This window comes from Eretmochelys imbricata, chromosome 21, assembly GCF_965152235.1.
Source record: "Eretmochelys imbricata isolate rEreImb1 chromosome 21, rEreImb1.hap1, whole genome shotgun sequence".
In the NCBI taxonomy this organism is placed as follows: Eukaryota; Metazoa; Chordata; order Testudines; family Cheloniidae; genus Eretmochelys; species Eretmochelys imbricata.
This window is the reverse complement of record NC_135592.1, coordinates 13,073,234-13,095,618: the sequence shown is the minus strand read 5'-3', so window position 1 is coordinate 13,095,618 and position 22,385 is coordinate 13,073,234. Positions and strand designations below refer to the sequence as shown.

At 45.4% G+C, this 22,385-nt stretch overlaps 1 protein-coding gene across 1 annotated transcript; it reads left to right on the top strand.

Moving 5' to 3' along the window:
• The first annotated feature begins 299 nt into the window (after positions 1-299).
• Positions 300-8,956, top strand: PROK1 (prokineticin 1). The gene is made up of 3 exons (XM_077839434.1): positions 300-371; positions 3,228-3,353; positions 8,837-8,956. The coding sequence occupies exons 1-3, from the start codon at positions 300-302 to the stop codon at positions 8,954-8,956; spliced, it is 318 nt and encodes a 105-aa protein (XP_077695560.1).
• Positions 8,957-22,385: the final 13,429 nt, after the last annotated feature.

Here is a 22,385-nt window from a genome sequence, read left to right as displayed (position 1 = left end):
TAAAAACTGCATAATTTGTAAGGGTAGAATGATTGTCTTCTCATTCTAGTTTATTAATTTTTTTTTCCCCCACACATCAGTAGAGTTGGGTCTCATCTGCCCATTCTGAGATCATCAGAAAAAAACATCAGTGAAGGAGACTGAAGGGGCTGAGATGTTATATACAGAGCCAGGCGAGGGAGGGTGCTCTCAGATCTCATCAGGAGGAGAGCAAGGAGAAAGGGGACAAGGACTTCAGACATCGCGCTGTTATTCTGGCACGCCAGAGAGAGAAGAGTTTCCTTATTTTCCTAGTCACCATGAAAACGGTCATCCAAATCTTGTGCTTCTTCCTTTTAATAACTTTTTACAAATGTGCAGTCATCACTGGGGTAAGTCTGACTTTCTTGCCTATCTAATGTGACATCTGAACAGGTCAGAGATTTTGTATTCCTTCCGAGATGTGGGTGCTACAAGATTCCCTAAGATTGGAGAAGATAATTGCATCTTCTAGTAGTGAAAATATTTATTTTCTGAAATTCAGAAAAGAATTTCCTCCTGAACGCTCAAATAAGAATACATACAGCAAAAATTTATACTGTGCTTATATCTTCAAAGCGTGTCTTTATATTAATTATAATGAAATATCATTGTGTGTGTATTAACAGCTCACTTTTTGGTCCCAACGTACCAGTGATAAAAAATAAGCAATCCTAAACCCAAGAGAAATGCTTGCACGGTTTTAATTTTCTGTTTCTGATGGAAACTTAGTTTGAAGCTGTGATCACTCGTATCTAATTACATTATTTCCAAAGTGAGACAAGGCTAGCTGAAGGATAAAAAGTACTGGATTTTTGTATGAATTAGACTAAACGCTAAATTCTTACTCACTGATCATCTTTTGTACTCTTATCAGCTATGAACCCACAGAGAGAAATGTATGCAGATAAAAAGCAGGCGGGGGAATCATAAGCGCTTATTCATAACACTATAGTGCCATAAACTGGTATTTGAGTCAAAGAGGGGAGGAGAGAAATGTTAAAAAGTTTTCAAGCTGAGAAAAATGTCAAGTTCTAACACAACACAACACAAAGGTCAGGACATGTTAATAGACAGCCCCAAACTGGCCCATGAGCATTTTGGGGGCTTTGATCCTAGGAGGTACTGAGCATCCCAAACAGTCACTGACTTCACTAGATGTGAGAGGAGCACAGCACCTTCAGACAGAGGCCCTGATCTTCAGCTGGCATAAGCAGTCCTAACGCCACTGAAGTCAGCGTCGCCTATCTGCCCCAGCATCCTAATTAATGTCAGTCTCATTAATTTATACCCAGAGAAAAAAAATCCAAATTTAAAGAGAAAAGGAGAGAGGCCAAGAGTCCAAGCAATATATCCTAATGTATTTAAATAGTGTTAATTTGCATTGGAGGTATATACATTCTGCTTTTGTGAGAGCATATTATTAAACTTCTCTTGGGTTAGAGTGAACTCTGAGCTGTTGGAGGGGCCTGGCTGAAGTCAAAGCACAGAGGAATAGTGAAATTCCTGAGCATCACTCCAAAGCCCCTTATGTTACTTTACATTTCAAAGTCCTGTCTTCCCTTGTTTTCCATTTCAGAGGCATGAATTCAGAAAAGGATTAAAATATACAAAAAAGCAGATTCACTCTCTCATGAAAGAGAGCAAATCCTAGAATATCCCTTTATTCTCCCTGCAAATAAATTTGTAGTGGAGACTTCTTATGCCCAAAGAATTGTTTAAAGAAGAGAGCTTCATTTCAAAAAAGGAATGTACAATTTGTTTCCCTCCCTAACAAAATATAATTCACACCTGCCTTTCTGTGCAATTTCAGCCTGATCCTGGTCCCACAGCTGGGAGTTTTACTCTTGACTTAAACAGGATCAGCATCAGGCTCTCCTTCTAAAAGGTTTAAAGTTTTTACACTTTACTGATCAAATCTAGCTTGTTTTAAAAATTGAAACTTTTATAGTTCCTCTCTCTCAATACACACATGTAAATACTCCAGAAGAGATTGCAATTCTATCCCACTGGTTTCCGTTATGAGCTCCACTATCTTCCTTTATGAAAAAAAAAAAAAAAAAAAAATCTAGTGGCTATTCTTAGTCTGATAAAGCCACACAGAACAAAGGCCTTTTTCACTTCATTTCATCCATTCCCAAATGGTACTCTAAAAAATGAAAAGTTAACCCTAGAATTATGACACTTCACCACCAAGTAAACTGTAAAGATTCTCCAAAGCAGCAAAAAAATCCCACTGATTTCAGTAGGGCCACTTGTGAAATAAACGACCAGGCAGTGTGAGGGAGGGGATCTGATTCTAGCCACACATGTAATTTCAGCAGCTGAGAAGCTAAAACCTGCCGCCCTGTCTCAGGCAAATCTCCCATTGACTGGTATCAGCTTGCTTGGTATTAGCCAAATGTCTCAAACATGGAGCATTTTGGAGCAAGTGGAGCATTTTGTCACGCTGCACTGTACAGTAGCTTGGTGATTTTGGATACAGGAAACAAATGCTAGGTAGGGATCCACTTGTGTCTTTGATTTGAAAAGTGTCCCTACTTTCCAAAGTTCAAATCTGTGCAGATTGTCAAAAGAAAATAGCTTGCTTTAGCTCTAAGCGTTTCCTAGAATATTTGGGCCTAGAACCATGATCTTCTGGTACACGTTACCGGTTCCAAGCTTTCATTCTCTAGAATCTGGGAGCCAAAAACTGAAAGATTTGGGGCCAGATCCTCAGCTGGTGTAAATGAGCATGGCTGTTAGTTTCAGTGGGAGCAACAGTGATTTCCGCCAGGGTCCTGATCCCTGACTGTAATGCAAACGAATCAGTGACTATTTTATTATGTAGCCATTGGTTTAATGCTGAACTCAGCATGGCTGGCTTCCCTAGCTCACCTCGTGCATCACCTGTCAGCCTCAGGAGCACAAAGACCTTTTCTCCCTGTTGGCATCTGAGTCCTGAACATGTCAGAAGAGCTTGTGTAAAGCCCTTCTAGCCAGAATCGGATTCTCACTCTCACCACAAGCCCTCATCAACTTAACCTGAGATATGTGGCTTTTAAAGGGTCTCTTGTTCCCATTAAGAATAGATGCTTGTCTTTGAAGCACTTGCCAGTGCAGCTTGACTTATTTACCTGTCGCCCTGGAGCAGGGATTTCCCCTGCTCACAGTAAAGCTGATCTGAATGCACCTCCAGCTAATTGGTGCTTGTTTTGCCTCCCCGTTAGGCTTGCGAGAGGGATCTGCAGTGTGGAGCCGGGACATGCTGTGCCATCAGCCTGTGGCTTCGAGGACTCAGGATGTGCACTCCGCTGGGACAGGAAGGAGATGAATGCCACCCGTTCAGTCACAAGGTATGCCCTTAACCCTTTCACAGCCTCGTCTAAGCAATGGCCCAGGGGCTGATCTTTTTCAATATTGCTGCAGCTATATTTTCTAGAGCAACTCTTTGTTGGGAGGGAGGAGTTCAAAGGTAGTATTTTTTTTTAAATGGCACATCACATTAGTCTAGGCAGTGCTATAACCCTGCTAACCAGATCCTGTAAGGTATGTTCATGGCATACACAGAGAATTCTCTTGTGGGAAGGTTGCAACATAACATTACCTCATTTCTCAAAATTCAGATTGATAAACATAGAAGAACCCAGAACAGAGAGAGAGAAAACAGGCTGCTCCCTAAAACAGAGGCACAACTCATCCCAACTTATTCTAGACTGGCTCTCTGCAGACTTCCAATTGCAGACTTCCCTACAGACCCCCCCTGCCCCAGCCTACTAGCAAGACAAGGAAACCCCTTAGGATTTAAAGTGACAGCTTGTAATTTTTACAGTTTAACATATCACACTGTAATCTGAAGGACTTTCAGGGATCAGGGTGCACGATGCCATCCATCTGTGGATGTATACTCCAGTGGGACAGGCACTGGTCTGGGACTCAAGCACTCTGGGCTCTGCTCTCAAATGGAGAGAATCCCTGCATGACATGTGGTGCCTAATCTGTGCCTCAGTTTCCCCCATCTACACCAGCACAGAGAGGCTTATCCAAACATGCAGAGCTGAAAAGAGAATCCAGGAGTCCTAACACCCAGCTTCCCCTACCATGACCACTCACGCTTCCAGCCAGATCCACAAACAGCACTCTACTAACATCAACCTGTCAAAGCTTCTACAGGTCACTGCTGGCCTATGGCCAGAGCTGTACAAGCCTGTTTAACAGCTCAAGTCGTGCTGTGCACGTGGCTCCAGGGGGCTCAATCTGTGCTTACAGTTTATTTAAAGAAAGGTGCTTTTGTCACTTGAGATTTAATTCTAAATACTCAACAAAGCAAACCAGAAGCCAGGATAACGTCCGTGAACCTTCAGAACTCTGTGGCTTTGTCCAGCACGCAACACAAAAGCTTTAGCATTACCCCAAAGTGGAAGTACTTAGCACCAGTCGCTAAGGCCTTTGAGGGACTCTGCTAATAACTCCTCAGACATTGATCTCTTAGGAGGGAGACTCAGTAAATAATGCAGGGCTTTCTGCCCAGGATCAGCCTGCAGGAGATGGAGAAAGATTCAGAAGGGAATCAGACTTTATTAAAATCACCGCCAAGGGGAAATAAAGATACATTCTCGAGGCTTAAATTTCATAAGGGATTGTTTTGAAAAGACAGGAGATAAATGTCTGTCACCTCACCTTCCCATTTAATACCAGAAAGGAGGGAGAGAAGATGGGGGATGAGAAGGACAAATGGAGGAGAGGCGAAGGAGGCAGTTGAAGACATTGGGGAATCCAGGCCCTTTCCACCCTGGCTGTTCTAATGGTGAATCTCATGGTGTCCCCTAATTTTCAGCAAAAACAGGTAACAGCTAAACGATGGCTGCTCATAGCCAAAGGATAGTTTATCCCAATAATTTGTCCTGCTCAGCTCCTTTCATTATTGAGGACCTCCATGTGCTGTATAAGTCTCCCTCTGAGGGAGGCATTATCCTCATGTTAAAGCTAGGGGAAACTGAGGCACAGAGGTCTAGATTCTGCAACCTTTATTCAATGAGACCACTCCTGTAATGGCTGCATAATCAGAGGCTCCAGGCCAGTATCGCCAAGGACACAGCTGGGGCCAGCATGATGAGCTGTTGCAGAAATCTGTCCATTTATTCTACCGCCCAAATGGATGCCACGTTCTTTTGAATGTCTAGCCCTAAGTGGCTAGCCCAGGATCAGAGAGATGAGATGGGCAAGGCGATAGCTTTTATTGGACCAACTTCTGGGGCGGGGTGGGGGGGAAACAAGTTTAGCAACTGTGGCTCAAAAGCATGTCTCTCTCACCAATTAGAGATATTGGCTCACCCATCTCATCTCTCTGATGTCCTGAGACCAACACAGCTACAATCCTGCATAGCCTAGACTCATGCAGCCCCTGCTGGAGTTAGGAATAGAATCAAAGGGTGAAATCCCAACACCCCCAACCAAATCAACAGCAAAACCCCAGTTCACTTAAATGGGGCCAGGACTTCACACTGAATTTGCAAACCCCACAGTCACTACTCTCTAGTGTGTGCTACATCCACCAGGAGATGGAGCAAGGACTCAGCAGTTCACATGGCAGGTGAAGGGTTAGAAGCAAATTTGAACCACCCTGGGGAAAGCAGAGAGCTTGCCCGAGATTATATGTTACAGAAAGAGACAAGGGGTTCCCAGGGCTCTCTAAATACATCAGGGGATAAACATCCAGGAGGGAGAAGAACCATTGAGGCTAACGGACACCGTTGGTACAAGAACAATGGAGGATAAACTGTCCAGGAATAAACGGAGGCTGGAAATTAGAAGCAGGTTTCTAACCAGCAGAGGTTCTGGAACAGCCTCGCAGTAAAAGTAGTGGGGGGTCAAACAACCTAAGTGATTTGAAGGTGGAGTTTGGTCAGTAGATGAATGGGATTCTGATAGGGTTGCCTGTGACAGCAGGGACAGGATTTCATAACGCGGCAGGCCTATGTCCCTATGGATTCTCTAGTGTCTAGAGGCAAGGAGACAATCAGTATTCCTTTCACCCCCAGAGATCCGGTGCAATTAGTCCCCCATTCACAAACACCCACACAACAGCACATCTTACTCCAAAACTTCTCCTCCCACTACACTTCACAGGACCTGATCTTGCTCTCACGCATGTCAGCAATCAGGACCGGCTCCAGCGGAATTGGAGAGGTGAGAGGAGAATCAGGAGCACCATGCATCACAGTTGAGTTAACTCTCATGGGGGAGCAATAGCTCAGTGGTTTGAGCATTGGCCTGCTAAACCCAGGGTTGTGAGTTCAATCCTTGAGGGGGCCATTTAGGGATCTGGGGCAAAAATTGGGGATTGGTTCCCCTTTGAGCAGGGGGTGGGACTAGATGATCTCCTGAGGTCCCTTCCACCCCTGCTATTCTCTGATTCTAGGATACTCATTGTGAGCAGGTCCCAATGCAGGCAGAATGGCTGACTTTAATGGAACTTCCCCAGCTCACACCAGCTGAGGGTCTGGTTCTCCGATCCCTGTGAGAACAGGGAGCAAGTTGAAGCTAGACAATTCGGGCTGGAAATAAGGCATTCATTTTTAACAGGGGAGGGTCATTAACCACCAAAACCATCTACCGAGGGTCACGGGGGTTCTCCATCACGGACCATTCTTAAATCACGATGGGTGTTTTCCTACCAGATCTGCTCCAGGAATTATTGGGATGCAGTTCTCTGGCCGAGGTGAGACAGGGGGTCAGACTAGAGTTTTGCCCCGGGAATCTCTAAATCTATGAAAAGTGAACTAAGGGAGCCGGTGAAGTGAGCGGTAGCTCACGAAAGCTTATGCTCAGATCAATGTGTTAGTCTCTAAAGGTGCCCCAAGTCCTCCTGTTCTTTTTGCGGATACAGACTAACACGGCTGCTACTCTGAAACCTAAGAGCAGAATGAGACAAAAACAGGAGGGGGGGCCTGCTGCAGACCCCAGCACCTCTGAAAGTCAAGCTGTTCTTATGTCACTGCCCACTGGGATTGTCAAAGGAGCCAAAGTGACTTTCAAGGGAAATTGGGTGCCTTAGCCCCTCCATCCCCACTTTAAAGGCCTAACTTCACGCACCCCAGTATAAAAGTGGGGGAGGTTTAGATTGGATATTAGGAAAAACTTTCACTAAGAGGGTGGTGAAACACTGGAATGTGTTACCTAGGGAGGTGGTAGAATCTCCTTAGAGGTTTTTAAGGTCAGGCTTGACAAAGCCCTGGCTGGGATGATTTAACTGGGAATTGGTCCTGCTTCGAGCAGGGGGTTGGACTAGATGACCTTCTGAGGTCCCTTCCAACCCTGATATTCTATGAAAAATGCTGGTTCCTAGTTTCAAGGGAAAGAGGCAGCATTGTCCAATAGTGAAAGCAGTGGGCTCTGATGCAGGACCCTTGGGTTCTGTTCCCAGCTCAGCTCAGAACTCGACCTGCAATGCACTGCAAGGCACCGACTGAAGCTCCACTTGTCTACAGAGCACGGGGAGCGTACACTGCTCTGTTCAGAACACGTACAGCGACAAGGCCCCTATCCCTAAGGGGTGACAGCCTAACAGATGCATGCGAGATGTGAGAGGACAGCCCTAGCGGCAGACAGCGGGGAAGTGCTGGGCAGGGGGATCATGCTGGGAGGCCTGTGAATCTAGCACGTTTTAAGGGAGAATCCGAAGGAGAACTGTATTTATCCACCTGTACCATCAAGACACCTGACAGCACATGACTCCTCAATAGCCACCTGATGAGGCTCACGCTAGTTCCTCACCTGCCCTGACCCAGCCAATGGGAGTTGCACCTGCGGGCGGGGCAGCACATGCACCCCCCGGCCACCCCTCAGGCTAGGAGCCGGACATGGCGGCTGCTTCCCGACCTGGGAGCCATGCGGCGTGGCGTGGCGGCTAACAGGGAGCTGCCAGCCCTGCTGTGCAGCACGGCAGCACCACAAACTGGACAGTCAACAGCCCAGGCGGCGGTGCTGACCGGAACCGCCAGGATCCCTTTTTGACTGGGTGTTCCGGTCCAAAACCGGACACCTGATCACCCTACTCCCTGGAATTGCCAGGCTAAATTCACTCATGACTGTAAGGAGTTCTGAGTTGAAAGCCTCAGCTGGCTGTGGTCCAAATGAGCTCCAAGAGGATACCCGAGTCAGGACCAAGCACCTAGTCCTGCAACCCTTTACTCTTGCTAGGAATCCCGTGGTCAGCAAGGGGACCCGTGCTGCCCATCAGAGCTACAGGATTAGGCCTTGATTTGCAGTGTTGCCCACTTTGACCATTTTATTGTCAGTCTGGTCGCAGCGGGTGTTTTCTCACAAGGCACCAGCTCTTGGAGTCATGCCATTATGGGAGAACCTCAAATTCCATTTTAAAATTAGGCAGTTGCTAACCCCCATGGTTAGAGAGAAAAGCTGGTTAAACAAGACCTGGGTGCTTCCGAAAGCTCAGACACTAGGAGGCTAATTAAATAAGCCAATACTTTTTAAAAAGGCCCGTGATTTGTCAAGTCAAGTCCCTGAGTTTTGGGGGCTTGAGTCCTGAGTTTTGAGCACTTGGCGTTGACAATACTGTGCCTGACCAGTCCTACTGAAGCCGGTGGGGATTACTCACATGGCCAAAGTTATCCATTAGCTTAAGTGCTTTGCTGGATTGGGGCCAGAGCAAAGAACTTCAGGATTTGGCCCATTGTCACTGGAAACACATGAAACACCTACAGGAAGACAGGGAGGAGTCTGTTTCACCCAGCCAAGGATTTTCCTAGCATTGCTCTGTGGTTGAAGTTCTGACATTCTTTGCGGTGTCTTTTGTCTCTTCCATTTTCTGCTGAAGGTCCCTTTCCTTGGAAAACGCCAACACCACACCTGCCCGTGTTTGCCAAACTTTATATGCTCCAGGTTCATTGATGGCAGATTCCGGTGTTCAGTAGACTTCAAGAACATAGACTTTTAGCAAACAGGATGGAGCTTCAGAGCCCTTCCCAGCTGGAGGACCGGGCAGCACTGCTCTCTGAAACGAGCACCACCCAACACCTTTTTTAATTTCCCTTCACCACCACCAAGTATTCTACAGTGAGTGTAAAGACAAAACACAGGTAGAGGGAGATTTTCAAAGGCACAAATAACATTGAGCACTGATTAAGCACAGCCTTCAGTAGATCTCAAAATGCATTACTAAAGAGGTTAGGATCATTATCCCCATTTTATAGCTGAGAAAACTGAGGCACAAGTAGGCAAAGTGACTTACCCGTGGTCACTCAGCAGACCAGTGGCAGAGACAGGAATAGCACCTTGGTCTTCTGAGGCCACATCCAGTGCTTTGTTCACGAGCGTGTGTGCGCTCACCTAACTCCCATTGACTTTCAATGAGCTGGGTGCCTAACTGCCCTTTGAAAATCTCCAACATCTTCTGAAAATGTCACTCCGCATGTAAAAAAAGTGGGGGATGCTGTCAACAATACTTCAGACCCAACATTTATTTTATATAACGGAACGAAGGGGTTTGACTAGAAAGAAAGGTTTTCAGGATTAAAAAACCCTCACTCATATGGTTAAGTGCTTACTCACCCAAATAAGCCCTGTGCTGTTATTCTTAGTAAGGCATGGAGCTTATGCTTAACAGTTATGGGATGCTTGAATAAAAAGAATATAAGACCAGAGGCAGGCTGCAGCTTATGGCATCCACTGTCTGATCTGCTCCGTGCCGTCTACACCAGAGCTCCACCTTGCAAAAGGAGGAGGAACTTTGGCCTCTGTAGTCAAACCCCACATCCCTGCACACCAACAGCAGCTGCTCCACGCAGTCCTGTTGTATCCAGTGGGTCTACTCTGGGAGTAAGTACTGATCAGGGTGAGTACAGGCTTTACAATCAGACTAGTGCAGGGGAATAGGAACTGAAAATAAACAGCAGGTGAAATTAAACAGCCGAGTTTCATTAACCAACCACAGTGAAATGCTAAGCTGAACAGCAGCTCTGTGGAGCTCAAAAACTTGTCTCTGTCACCAAGCAGAAGTTGGTCCAATAAAAGCTATTACCGTGTGTGTGAGATCCTGGGACCCACACAGCTACTACAACATTGCAAACTAAATAGTGTACATTCTCCCCCCCGCCCCATTTCATTTTTGAAAGTCTCAGCTGGTCAGAGAAACTTTCATAGAACCATATTTTGAGAGAACATCCAGGTCCATCAAATCAAAATGCTTTGCGAAATTTGGTTGTTTGTAGTGGAATCTCCTTTTAGAAGAGAATTGGAAAAAAGCTCCAACAATATCAAAATGGGAAAGACATTTTCAGAATAAAATCTTTTGATTTTTGTTTTGTGGTGACTTGTCATTAAATTTTATTATATTAAAATATAATAAAGAATCAAAATTAAACAACTGTGTCAATTTATTGTTTAAAATCAACCTGAAATGATTGTGTCATTTGCAGAGAATTTCAATATGGTGGGTTTTTACCCTGATTTAGAACAAAGCTAAACATTGAAGTCTCAGAATCCTGCACAAAACAGAACTTCCATCCTCTGCACAGCTGTTAATCCAAGCTATAATGATTAACAGTTAGGTTTTTAAGGATAGGACCAGATGCTAGCATCCACACACATGTTGTGTAGTAGCATACTCCACAAGCAGTCCTATTCGTTCTTCATGGGATTGTTTGCAGAATCAGCTACTACTCAACATGGGTAATAGTGGAGAGACAAACTTTAAGACCAGAATGGACAATTGTGATCGTCTAGTCTGACCTCCTGCACACTGCAGGCCACAGAACCTCACCCACCACTGCTGCCAGAGACCCCTATCCTCTGGCTGAGTTACTGAAGTCCTCAAATCGTGGTTTAAAGACTCCAAGTTACAGAGAATCCACCATTGACACTAGTTTAAACCAGCCCAACCCGTTTTTTATACTGTGTGTCCCTTTAATTATTGAACGGTTTGATTTCCCTTTAGGTGCTCACCCAGATACAACCTTTTATCGTAATGTTTCAGTTAAGTCTAGCATTTATTCACTAGGAGCTTGAACCAAAGTCCATTCAGGTCAGTTGCAGTATCTCCATTGACTTCAGTAGGTTTTGAATCAGTCCTTAGGGAAAGTATGTAATACAAAAAGGAAAGGTTTAGTTATTCACACCCTACTCAGCATCTGCGTAAGCTTCAGATATCCTATCATTACGATATCACAGGCTGGTCTTTACATTTAGGTCTGTCGAGCTCACTCCAAAAATATACTAAATACAATTAAATATTGTTCACTAATATATGTAGTACGTTACCTTCAGGAAATTTTATCAGTTCAGAGGCCTGTATGCACTTGCCCTTTTTACAGGCCTGTTTAAGATCCTTCTGCGTCATTTGACCTTGATTTCTGGTTTAATTTTAGCAGCTATTGCAAAATGGAGGTTTGTTTCCAAGAAGATAGAAGCAATGCAAAAAACTTTTTGGAATGGATTCAAAAACCCTGTTCACTGGGAAAATAACATTCTGTTTGTAATAGGTACGTGGGAAACCTGTGTGTTTGACTGTATTATGATAAACATACAATGGTAAAACTGTGTTTTGAGGTCTCAATTTTTATGCCATCTAGTTCAGCACTAGACCATTCATTTGCATTACAGTAGCACCCATAGGGCTGCAACTGCTGTTAGGACCCTGTTATTCTTTACAACTATAGAAAGAAAGACAGTCCTTGCTCAGAGTTTACAATCTAACTAGACAAGGCAGGCAAAGGGTGAGAGAAAGGCTGTATCTGTCTCTTTCCACTTAATTTTATCTGGAACATCAGATGAGATATTGAGTTTGCAGAGTCTTATTGACTAGGATACATCATCTTTAGTCTTATAATAGGTGAGCGGGCTGATGTGACACTTATCTGGCACTTTTCTGGGGACATGCCATGTGGATCCTAGTTCATTGTTGGAACCAAATAAAATAAGCGTTAGTGGAACGATTCTCTGTATGTACTAAAGAACTAAAGGGCTTGGCTTGAGCTAAAGGAGTAAGACCATTAGATTGTTGCAGAAGTAGGTTGTTACCCTATGATGGACCAGCTGCTAGAGCAGAACGTGACAACACATACCCTGCTAGTGAGTTTCTCATTTTGTTTTGCACACCAAGATACACTTTCAGAGCCAGATTCTCTGCTGGTGTAAATGGAAGCAACTCCATTGAATTCAAGGGACCACTATCCACTTACCCCTGTAGAATTTTGCATTCAGTCGGAATGACTGTTTTAAAACTAAAGAAAACAGCAACAAGAATGAACAGAAGTAAAGTTTGGGGTGGGAGTGAGAGAGAGAGAGCGCGAGCACAGTGCGTGACCCCCCTCTAACAAGCTGCAGTAATGCTGAGAACAAAATGGCCACTATCGCAGCACATAGGTGGAGTTCTTTGACATTCTAAAAAGTGCACTGTGCAGAAAAAGGAGTAATACAGTTTCACAATGACATACACCCCCATAAGGGATTATGGTCTTTAAAGTCACTGTGACGGGGTTAGGACTCACCACCACTGGCACCTCCTGCTGGTTGCTCTGGGAATTAGCTCTGTCCAGTCACAGAGCACCTTTTTCGCATGGTGCCTTGCCCTTCGTCTGCTCTGCTGCTTCAGGGATCCTTGTTGCTCCCCGCTCAGCAGCATCCTCTTCAGGACACTGCCCTCCGGCAGTACCCACTGCTCCAGTCTCACCCCCTTCTGGGGTCTGGTGTTATCGGCAGTACACGATCTGCACCTTGTTGGAGTGGCTTGCTGCAGCCTCTAAGTCTAGCCCCTTATCACTGGGACCAGCCACAGCCTGGATGGGGCCACGCTCCTCTTCAGCCTGGTGTAGCACAAGGGGAAGGGGGGGGACCCAGGCCCACCCGCTACTCTGGGTCCCAACCCAGGGACCCTCTAGTGGCAGCCTCCCTGCCCTCCTTCTCTCCCCTTTCCTGCTATTGTCCCTGGTCCACTTCCCCTTCAGCCCTATGCACCTGCCTGGCCTAGGCCGGCAGCCTGTGTTTTCCTTGGCCAGAGCTCCCCAGCTCTGCTCTGTCCAAGGTGCTACCTTTCCACAAAGGAGCCTGTCCTCCTCCCTTGCCAGTCAGGGAGAGACTGCCTGCTCCCTCCCTGGGCAGCCTTTATATATGGCTGAGCCTGGCTCAGATTGGCTGTCTCTCACTCAGCCTCTGATGGGCTCCTTAGCAGGCCTTCTCTGATTGGCTGCCCATGTGCACCGCCTCCCTGGCCTGCTGAAGCCCCACCTAGTAAAGGAGTGGGGCAGCCACCCCACTACAGTTACCCTAAGGGCTTAAATGAGGCTAGGATCGTACCTAGGTCTCATGCCATCTGCCCTGGGGTGAATTTCACTAGACATGAGGACTGGTTGTACAACTGAGGGTTTTTAATTCCCCTGCCAGAAATTTCAAACAATACATTTGTTCAGGTTTTATTATTTTGTTTCTCCCCCATCCCCACACACGCTTGTCACAGAACGTTTGAAAAGTTTGTTTTTTGTTTCTTTTCAATTCTAATAAAAATTGTTGTTCCATTTCCGTTCTGGAAAAATATCAAGCCGAAAAGTGCACCTCAACCCCGAAAACATGGTCGCAGTTAAACATTTCCCATTGAAAAAAAAATAAAATGTAACCTGGAAGTGACATTTTCCTGTAAAACCCTGTTTTTCGGTCAAAATGTGGACAAGCTCTACTCGACATGCATAGCAGACATACCCGTCATCCTGAGTCACTTATCTTACTCCAGACGTTTTCCTTTATCGAACACATGCTTGTTTCTGTTGCCACCTCGTGGAGGGAGCATTTTATTCTTCAACCGTATTGAAGCGAAGACCTTGGAGAAGGTGGAATTATCCAGAAAGCTAATCTATGCATAGGTGCTGGAACTAGGGAGCTGCCACACCCCCTGGCTTCAAGTGGTTTCCATCATATACAGGGTTTATGGTTTGGGTCAATGGCTCTCAGCCCGCCCCCCCCCATAAAAACTGTTCTGGCACCCCCGAATCTATGGCATTTTTATGAGCATCTCTGTATTATGAAAACTGACTAAAGTAGCAATGTTATAGCATTTAGACACCCAACATAGAGGAGACTGAATTACACAAACCCTTAAATAGATGGACACATGAATATGCTGGTCACAGATTTACATTAGGACTGGAAAGGACCCAGAATACGGCATTTTCTAGACCATCTCCAATAGGTACCCATCAAGCAGAAACTTAGAGGTCACTAGCAATTTTGGTTCCACCATCTTTTTCAGAAAGGTGCGCTACTAAACATTGTATTCAGAGAAACTGATTGTAATGACAATACAGAAGATAAGGAGCTTACTAACAATAGTGTTATATACACCCACCTATAGGCCAGAATCCTTGGTATAATTCAGTCCTAAGCCTTTAAAACATGTAAGACAGCAGATGCTGTCTGTTTCACACATAGGAGATGTAGGTTGAGTCACTATAACTGCTAACTAGTTAGATTTAATGACATACTCTTCCTAAGTTGTGAAGTAACTTCCTCTTTTATCTTTGTCTTCAATTTTACAAGCTTTAAACTTATCATTTGTAACAGAGATACTGCATCAAATAGTATGGCTTGATCTACTGCAGGGGTTCTCAAACTGGGGGTCGGGATCCCTCAGGGGGGTCATGAGGTTATTACATGGGTGGTCGTGAGCCATCAGCCTCCACCCCAGACCCTGCTTTGCCTCCAGCATTTATAAGGGTGTTAAATATATTTAAAAGGTGTTTTTAATTTATAAGGGCGGGGGGATCACACTCAAAGGCTTGCTATGTGCAAAACGTGCAAAGATCATCTAAAGAGAGCAGGAGATAAAAATTGTCTTGCCCTTCATTTCCTTTACTTTTATTAAAAAATGCCCCAAACATTTAATTGGGCCTACTTTTTTAAAAAATAAACTTTTCTGATTAGCTGAAAATTCCAAACCGTTTTGGTTCAACCCAAACAGATTCCCACCCCTCACCCCCCCTGTTTTTCAGGGTTGCCAGTGAATCGAAAAATCAGTTATTTGCCCAGCTCTAGTCAGGACCTAAACCTGGACAGTTTTGAAGATAAAAATCAACACCATGAAATGCACCCAGAAATGAATGTAAAGCCGGGGGGAGAATTAGTGTAATATGCTCCCCACACAGTGGTCCACTGAATGGGGAGAGACGTGTTCTGCAGTAGCTGTAGCCTCTGGATGGTCTTCAGAAGTAAGTGCTATAAACAAGAACCTAATAAATAAGTGCTTCTGAATTCTACGGTGATGCTCCCAAACACTGCAGCTTCTGACAGGGTAAGGACACGTAGGACACAAAGTAGTAACCCTGTCTGGGGCTCGGACAGTGGATAATTATGGCAAGGCCTGGATCAGAGAGAAATATCGAACCAAACGCAGATGGAAAGAGGTGCTTTATCACCCCCAAGTGATGCTACCTGAGACTGCAGGAGGAATCAGGGATCCAGACCCATCTATAGCCTGTGGTGAAGATGGGGAGAGGTAAGTCCCCAGCTGTACCATACTCTCTAGATGTTTCAGCTGATCTATCAGCATCATCTTCATTTTGTTCAGCCTTAGATTTAGCCAGATTTCTATCAGCCATTCCCCCAAGCTCACCCAGGCCCTGGGATATCACACTATCTTTACAACTTGAGGGGGACATGTAGAACCTGGTTGGAGCTCCGAAGAGAAAACCCAGGGGATGGATGAGCAATTACGCACATCCATCCTTTGTGTGAAAAAAGAACAAACAATGAAGCAAGAACCCATGTTCTCCTGCCAGGGAAATCAATAGAACCTCATCATCAAGGGTATCAAAGGCTGCTATCTAGAGGTTAATTGCATTGTTTATTGACATGCCAAGCTCAGTTCTTCTGCACTTATGTGTCACTTGCTATTTAATGTTCTCTTTGTGTCGTTGCAAACCCGGGTTGCTTCCGATATACCAGAAAAGTTTTCCCTCTTTGAAAGTCATCAAATGCATGCCTGGGATTGAAGTGGAAAGCTCCACATCTCATTATAAATTGATGTTCTAGTTATTAATATTTGATGCAAAAAATTGTGCATGTAATATCTATATAAAAAAATCCAGCCTCAAACCACCAAGTAAATTAGTCTCCGCATTTTATCATGAGTGCATTTGCTTCACTTCATGCACTGCAAGAATTGGTGAACCCAGAAACAGTAAAAACCAGTTAGCAAAAGAGAAATCCACCTGGTCTTGCTTTAGTTCATTCTGGGCCCAAACCTGGTTGAATTTGGTGGAGGGCTGACAGGATCAGGCCCTCAGACTCAGGTTGTATCTACTCTGCAGTCAGAAGCGAGACCGTAAAACTCGCCTGTGTTAAATAGTCCTGTGATGCTCGTAAACCTTCCCAAGCTTCATAATGGCCACATCTCCCCACTAGAGAAGCTACATTCAATCCCTGAACAATATATAAACTTTGCATTTATAATTCAGTGGACTCCAAAACTATTTAAACTCAATTCAGTAACATCTCCCAAAGATATTGCAGGAAATTGCCATATCTGTCACAATTAATCTGTTACAGGCCTAGCTGCAGAATCTTGCTTCTTTAATTCAAGCTGTAGCCGCTAATGCTTTTAGCTCTGGAGGTGCCAGGTTCAATCCCAGCTGCGCTGGCCAAGGTGGCAGCCATCAGATAAATGGGGGACTGTCTGGGCTTCGAGTCACTGTGCATCTCAGATGAGCTTCCTTTAGTAGCCTTATTAAATTACTGTATGTGTGAATGTCCCATGGCAGAACCTGCCCCACAAAATGCATACAATATTGAGCTAAGGTCCAAACCCTGAGCCACTTGCTCAGACCTTTAGATTACTCACTCCTGGAACGAGAGTACAAAAACCACAAGGCTAGGGGCCTAGCCTCTATTCACTAGTTCCACTCTAGCCCCTGTTTACTCCAGAGAATGATTTTCAAACCTGGCGTGACTGACCCATTGCTTAAGCATCCCCCATTGACATCAGTGGAGTGACACCCACTTTTATAATAGTCCGCGCCCATGGAAAGGATCTCAGGGCTGGTCTGCATGGTAAAGTTATACCGGTAGAAGCTAATATGCAAATTTAAAGTGATGCAGTAATATCAGTGTAACCTGTGTACACACACTTATTCCAGGAGGTGTCTTTTTTCAGTTTAGTTTGTTAGTTGGTTCCGTTTATACCAGAAGCAGATAGGGGATTATGCCAACATAACTATACCAGTATAATTCTACTGGTAAAACTCTCCCATGTAGACAAGGCCTCATTCTCTCTCAAATTCTATAAGCTTTACAACAGTCTCTATAGAGCCCTGTTACTTATCACCATTCAAGTCACTGGGTAGGACACACACAGCCAGATTCTCAACTTGTGTAAGTTGTTGTAACTCAGTTAAAGTCAATGGAGCTAGGACCAGCTGGGGATCTGGCAATGGCACCTGTTCCAAAGCCACTGAAAGACTCCCATTCGCTTCAACGGACTTTGGATCAGATTTGTATTGGTGTCTTTAGACAGGTCCAGCTCCTGAAGTCCGTGCTGGGTCAGATCTCTCAGTGCAGTCAGTGGGAGCCGGCATGAGTAAAGGCAGCACATACAGTGAGCGAAAGGCTCAGGATCTGAGCCCGAGAACATGTGTTTGTGTTCCATTATCAGGGTTTAATTCTTAGGAAAAAGTTCTAAAGCACCACCTGCATCGTTAAGATTTGAATCATTTCAAACTCAAGCACACCCTTTGTTTTGGCAATTGCTCAGCATCACAGCGAATGGCCTGGCGATTGCCGGCTGCCAGGCGATTGCGGATATAGGCACTTTCCTCTGGCCTGTGCCAGCACCTGCCAGCAGCAGCATACAGAATGCCACAGGGGCCATGCCGGGCCAGATCCCTTCTTAAAAGCTTTGTCACGGCATCTATGTACTGCCCTGCAAAGGGGCAGGGTCCCTTCCCCATTCTCAGCAGGGCATGCCGACCCTGACTAAGCCTAGGCCTTGACTCCCTGCTAACTCCAAACCAGTAATGCAGCTTATACGTTAGCCCAAGCTTGGTTATTCCTAGCGTTTCCCCGCCAGACCGCCTCTGTCCTAGCTCCCTGGTTCCTGCTGGTCCAAAGAGCCACTTCCACTCCCCATTTGTAGCCTGACTGGAGTGAATGGGGCCTGCCTGCCAGTGTGACGCAGTAGTAATTACTCTACATTTAAACACAGGGTTTTAGCGTCTGAGTTTAGCTGCTCAGCAGAAGAGTCCAGCATTTCTAAACTGGGCTGTCATGGGGCTCACTCACCGCTAGGGCACCTCCTCCTGGCTGCTCTGGGGATTGGCTCCATCCAGGTCTGATGCCCCGTTCCTTTGTTTGCTCTGGCCACAGTTGCACGCACTCATTAGGAGTCAGCAAGATCCCTCTTTCCTTCTTCATGGCTTGGCCCTCCAGCCAGTCACTACTTCTTTTCCTCTGCTGTGGGTAGAAAAGTCTCTCCTGGAAATCCTCTAACCTAAGACTATACCACTTTCCCCATGGCAGGTAGGGGAACACAGGCCTGCCCACTGCCCCGGGCTCCAGCACAAGGATTCTCTATCCAGCAAGCAGAGTCTGCTTCTCCCAGACCTCATCACGCCTTCCCTGCTCTGTGTTCTGGCCAGACTCAAACTCCCAGAGATTAACTACAGGCTACTTCTCCTACAGCCCTTTCTAGGCTCAGCTTTCTAGCTTTGTCCCAGGCAGCCTATAGCTGCTCAGCTGAACTTCATCTGCCCTTAGGCCTGCCAGCCTAATTCTCCCCTGGGTGCAGCCTACTAAGTTAATTAGCCCCTTCCAAGCTACCTTAACCCCTTCAGGTGAAATGTGGCATGAACACTCCATCACAAGGGTAAGTCTACACTGCAATACAAAACCATTGCACCAAGTCTCAGAGCCTGGGCAGCTGCCACGGGCTTGTGGAGTTCAGCCTGTGGGGCTAAAAACTGCAGTGTAGACATTCAGGCTCGGGCCGGAGCCCAGGCTCTGAGACCCTCCCCTCTGGCGGGGTCTCAGAGCCCAGGCTTCAGCTCAAGTCCAAATGTCTATACTGCAATTTTATAGCCCTGCAGCCCAAGCCCTTCAAGCCCAAGTCAGCTGGCTCAGGTCAGCCACAGCTGTGCCGCACGGGTCTATTATCACTGTGTAGACTTAGAGTCTGCCAGCCTGGGAGCGTCTATGAGCCCTGTTCCTTTTGTTCTCAGAGCTCCTGCTGTCTGTTACTCCTCCTGTGCTCCCTTATTGGGTTCTCTTGCTTTCATTTTTCTTGTTATCTGTCTGTCATCTTAAACAGCAATTGCCTCTGAAGTATTTTATAGCCCTTTGCAAATAAGTCTCTGTGCATGGAAAACCAGTAATACCCCATTCTGTTCCACCAGGGACATCACTGGAGTTACACCAGTAGAACTAGGGGAGGAATTTGGCCCCAGACCATATTTTAACACTACATGATCTGAGTCCACTATTGGGCTTTTTGCGGCAGGGGGTTGGCTGAGGACCAGAAGGTCTGGGTATATTTGGCCAAACCGGACAGTCTCTATGCAAAAGAATAAATGGACACAAATCTGACATCAGGTATCATAACATTCAAAAACCAGTAGGAGAACACTTCAATCTCTCTGGTCACTCAATAACAGACCTCGAAGTGGCAATTCTTCAACAAAAAATCTTCAAAAACAAACTCCAACGTGAAGCTACAGAACTGGAATTAATTTGCAAACTGGATACCATCAGATTAGGCCTGAATAGAGACTGGGAGTGGTTGGGTCATTACAAAACCTAAACTTAATTTCCCCAATACCTATTTCTCCCTACTGTTACTCACACCTTCTTGTCAACTGTCTGGAATGGGCCACTATCTTACCACTTCAAAAGTTATTTTTCCTCCTGCTGTTAATTGATTTACCTCATTAGACTGACCTCACACTTGATAAAGCAACCCCCCATCCTTTCATGTACTTATACCTGCTCCTGTATTTTCACTCCATGCATCTGATGAAGTGGGTTCTAGCCCACAAAAGCTTATGCCCAAATAAATTGGTTAGTCTCTAAGGTGCCACAAGGACTCCTTGTTGTTTTGGGGTATATTTTGTTATCTCCATTATATCTGTGGTTGTCTAGCTATTTATGGGATGATTATCAGGATAAGAAAAGGAGTACTTGTGGCACCTTAGAGACTAACCAATTTATTTGAGCATAAGCTTTCGTGAGCTACAGCTCACTTCATCGGATAGCTCATGAAAGCTGATGCTCAAATAAATTGGTTAGTCTCTAAGGTGCCACAAGTACTCCTTTTCTTTTTGCAAATACAGACTAACACGACTGTTACTCTGAAACCTATCAGGATAAGGTAACCTGAAGAGCAGGCTCAGGTGGGCTGGCATCAGTCTCCAGGAACTCGAGCAAATGGCTCAGAACAGGACTCACTGGCGGTCTCTGACAAGATCAGCATGTAACAGGTTCGAGCAGCATCGACAAAATCGTCTGCAGGCTGAAAGGCACCGTAGAGCTGCATCATCAAACGTCCCAGATATGGACTTCCCAAGCCCTCTGTCTATCAGGGTTCAGGCTTCACTGTCATATGTGTAGCCATAGACAAGAACTCTGACAATATTGTCATTGCCATCAGCGATGGACTACCAACCACCAGGATGGGGTGCTGATGATCATCTGGATTGTTTATTCTTGTGACAGGCCATCAGCGCATTGGATGGGTTCGTTTGTTCAAACAAATCATGAAGATTTCAGGCTAAAGCCAAACCCTGTGAAGCTTGCCCACCTTCATCTTTTATGCTCAGCACGGTGGGCTCATTGTTTCTTTCATAAGAGGATTCCCTTCTTGTCCCCTCTAGTATGACATTACCTACAGCAACCTGATCATGCCTGATGTTGTCTTTGTCATCAACGGGATGCAGTTTCCTCTGATTCCTTCAGCCTATGCAAACCAGGTAGGAGAGGGAACCTTTTCCCCAAGCAGTGCAAGAGCACAGGGCGGCACTGTGCACATGGGAACCACTGTGACATTAACGAGCAGTGCGATCAATGGCAGTACAATTGTATTTTAACGACTAGTAAGGTTGCACTAACCTGTGATGATGTCTCTGAGGACACTCTGTCTGGTCTGTAGTTGGTAACATTGTTATATTAAACAATAAATAAAGCATCCGTAGTTTAGAATTAGTTAAAGACACATTGGTTTATACGCAAAGTAAGCAATAGAACAGCCCAAAGTTCAAACTGTTTATACAGCCAGAGGCTGATACCCTCACACTGAGTAGCACCTTACTTTCCAAGCAGATGCACTGAAGTCCATGGGCTGGATCCTCAGCAGTTGTCAATCACCAATGCGCCATGGAAGTCAAGGGAGTGATGCCACCTTTCATCACCTGAGAATCTGGCCATATCTTAAGTGCTATTATCCACATTTTGCACACGGGGAACTGAGGCACAGAACGGCTAAAGCCCAGATTGTTAAAGGTATTCAGGCATTGTTCTTTTCAGCATTGCTACACCTAACTCATTTTCAAAAGTGACTTAAGAATTAAGTTAGGGGCTTAATTCCCTTTAAAAATCTGGCCCTAAGTGACACAGAAAATCGGTGTAGAGACAGGCCCTGAACCCAGCTCCCCCAAGTCATACATCAGGGCCCTAACCACTGGACCGCACTTCCTTAGCAAGATGCCTGCTGAAGTAAGGCAGGGCCTGCAGATTGTTATTTAAAGTGTGTAGAGGAATTGGTTCCCCGCCCCTTAGTCCCTGACGCTTCTCTTCCCTTCTCGGGTGCGTCTCCCACCAGCAGCTTGACGCCCTCCAACTGGGGAGCTCCTACATCTACCCCCTTCCAAATTTGAGTGGTGTTGCAACTTGGCCTGCAGGGTCACATCACCGATCAGGTTTGGCCTTGCCAAAAGGTGGTCAGACCATGGCCCGGTTGGCCCTCCCAGGCTCCGTGGCCTATGAAGTAAGCTGCTATTCATCATCATAATCAGACCCATAATGGCCTATATTCCATATAGAAAAACTACACCAAGAGAACATTAAGGCTGCTCAGCTAAGCACTCTGAAGTCAGGGAATGGCAAAGTTAAGATTGGACACACAACCTTAATTCTGACACCTTCTGTCTAAACATTACCTGTATAAGATAACCTTTAATCACATGATCACAAACTGCTTCTCAAATAGTATAAATAGCGTATTATACCATATTTTTTGCTCAAACTTTCCAGAATCATTTACCAAGCCTGGAAAATTTCAGCCCCAAAAGTAAAAGTTTCAGAAAAGGAAACGTTTAAAGTTATGAATGAACATTTGAAAACAGGGGCTTGGAATGGACACACTTGGGCAACCTCAGCCTTATTCATGGCGCCATCTCCAG

Coding starts and splice junctions, on each gene's coding strand:
- PROK1 (XM_077839434.1), top strand. CDS start 300: ATGAAAACGGTCATCCAAATCTTGTGCTTCTTCCTTTTAATAACTTTT. Junction 372..3,227: donor AATGTGCAGTCATCACTGGG/GTAAGTCTGACT, acceptor CCTCCCCGTTAG/GCTTGCGAGAGGGATCTGCA. Junction 3,354..8,836: donor GCCACCCGTTCAGTCACAAG/GTATGCCCTTAA, acceptor TTTCTGCTGAAG/GTCCCTTTCCTTGGAAAACG.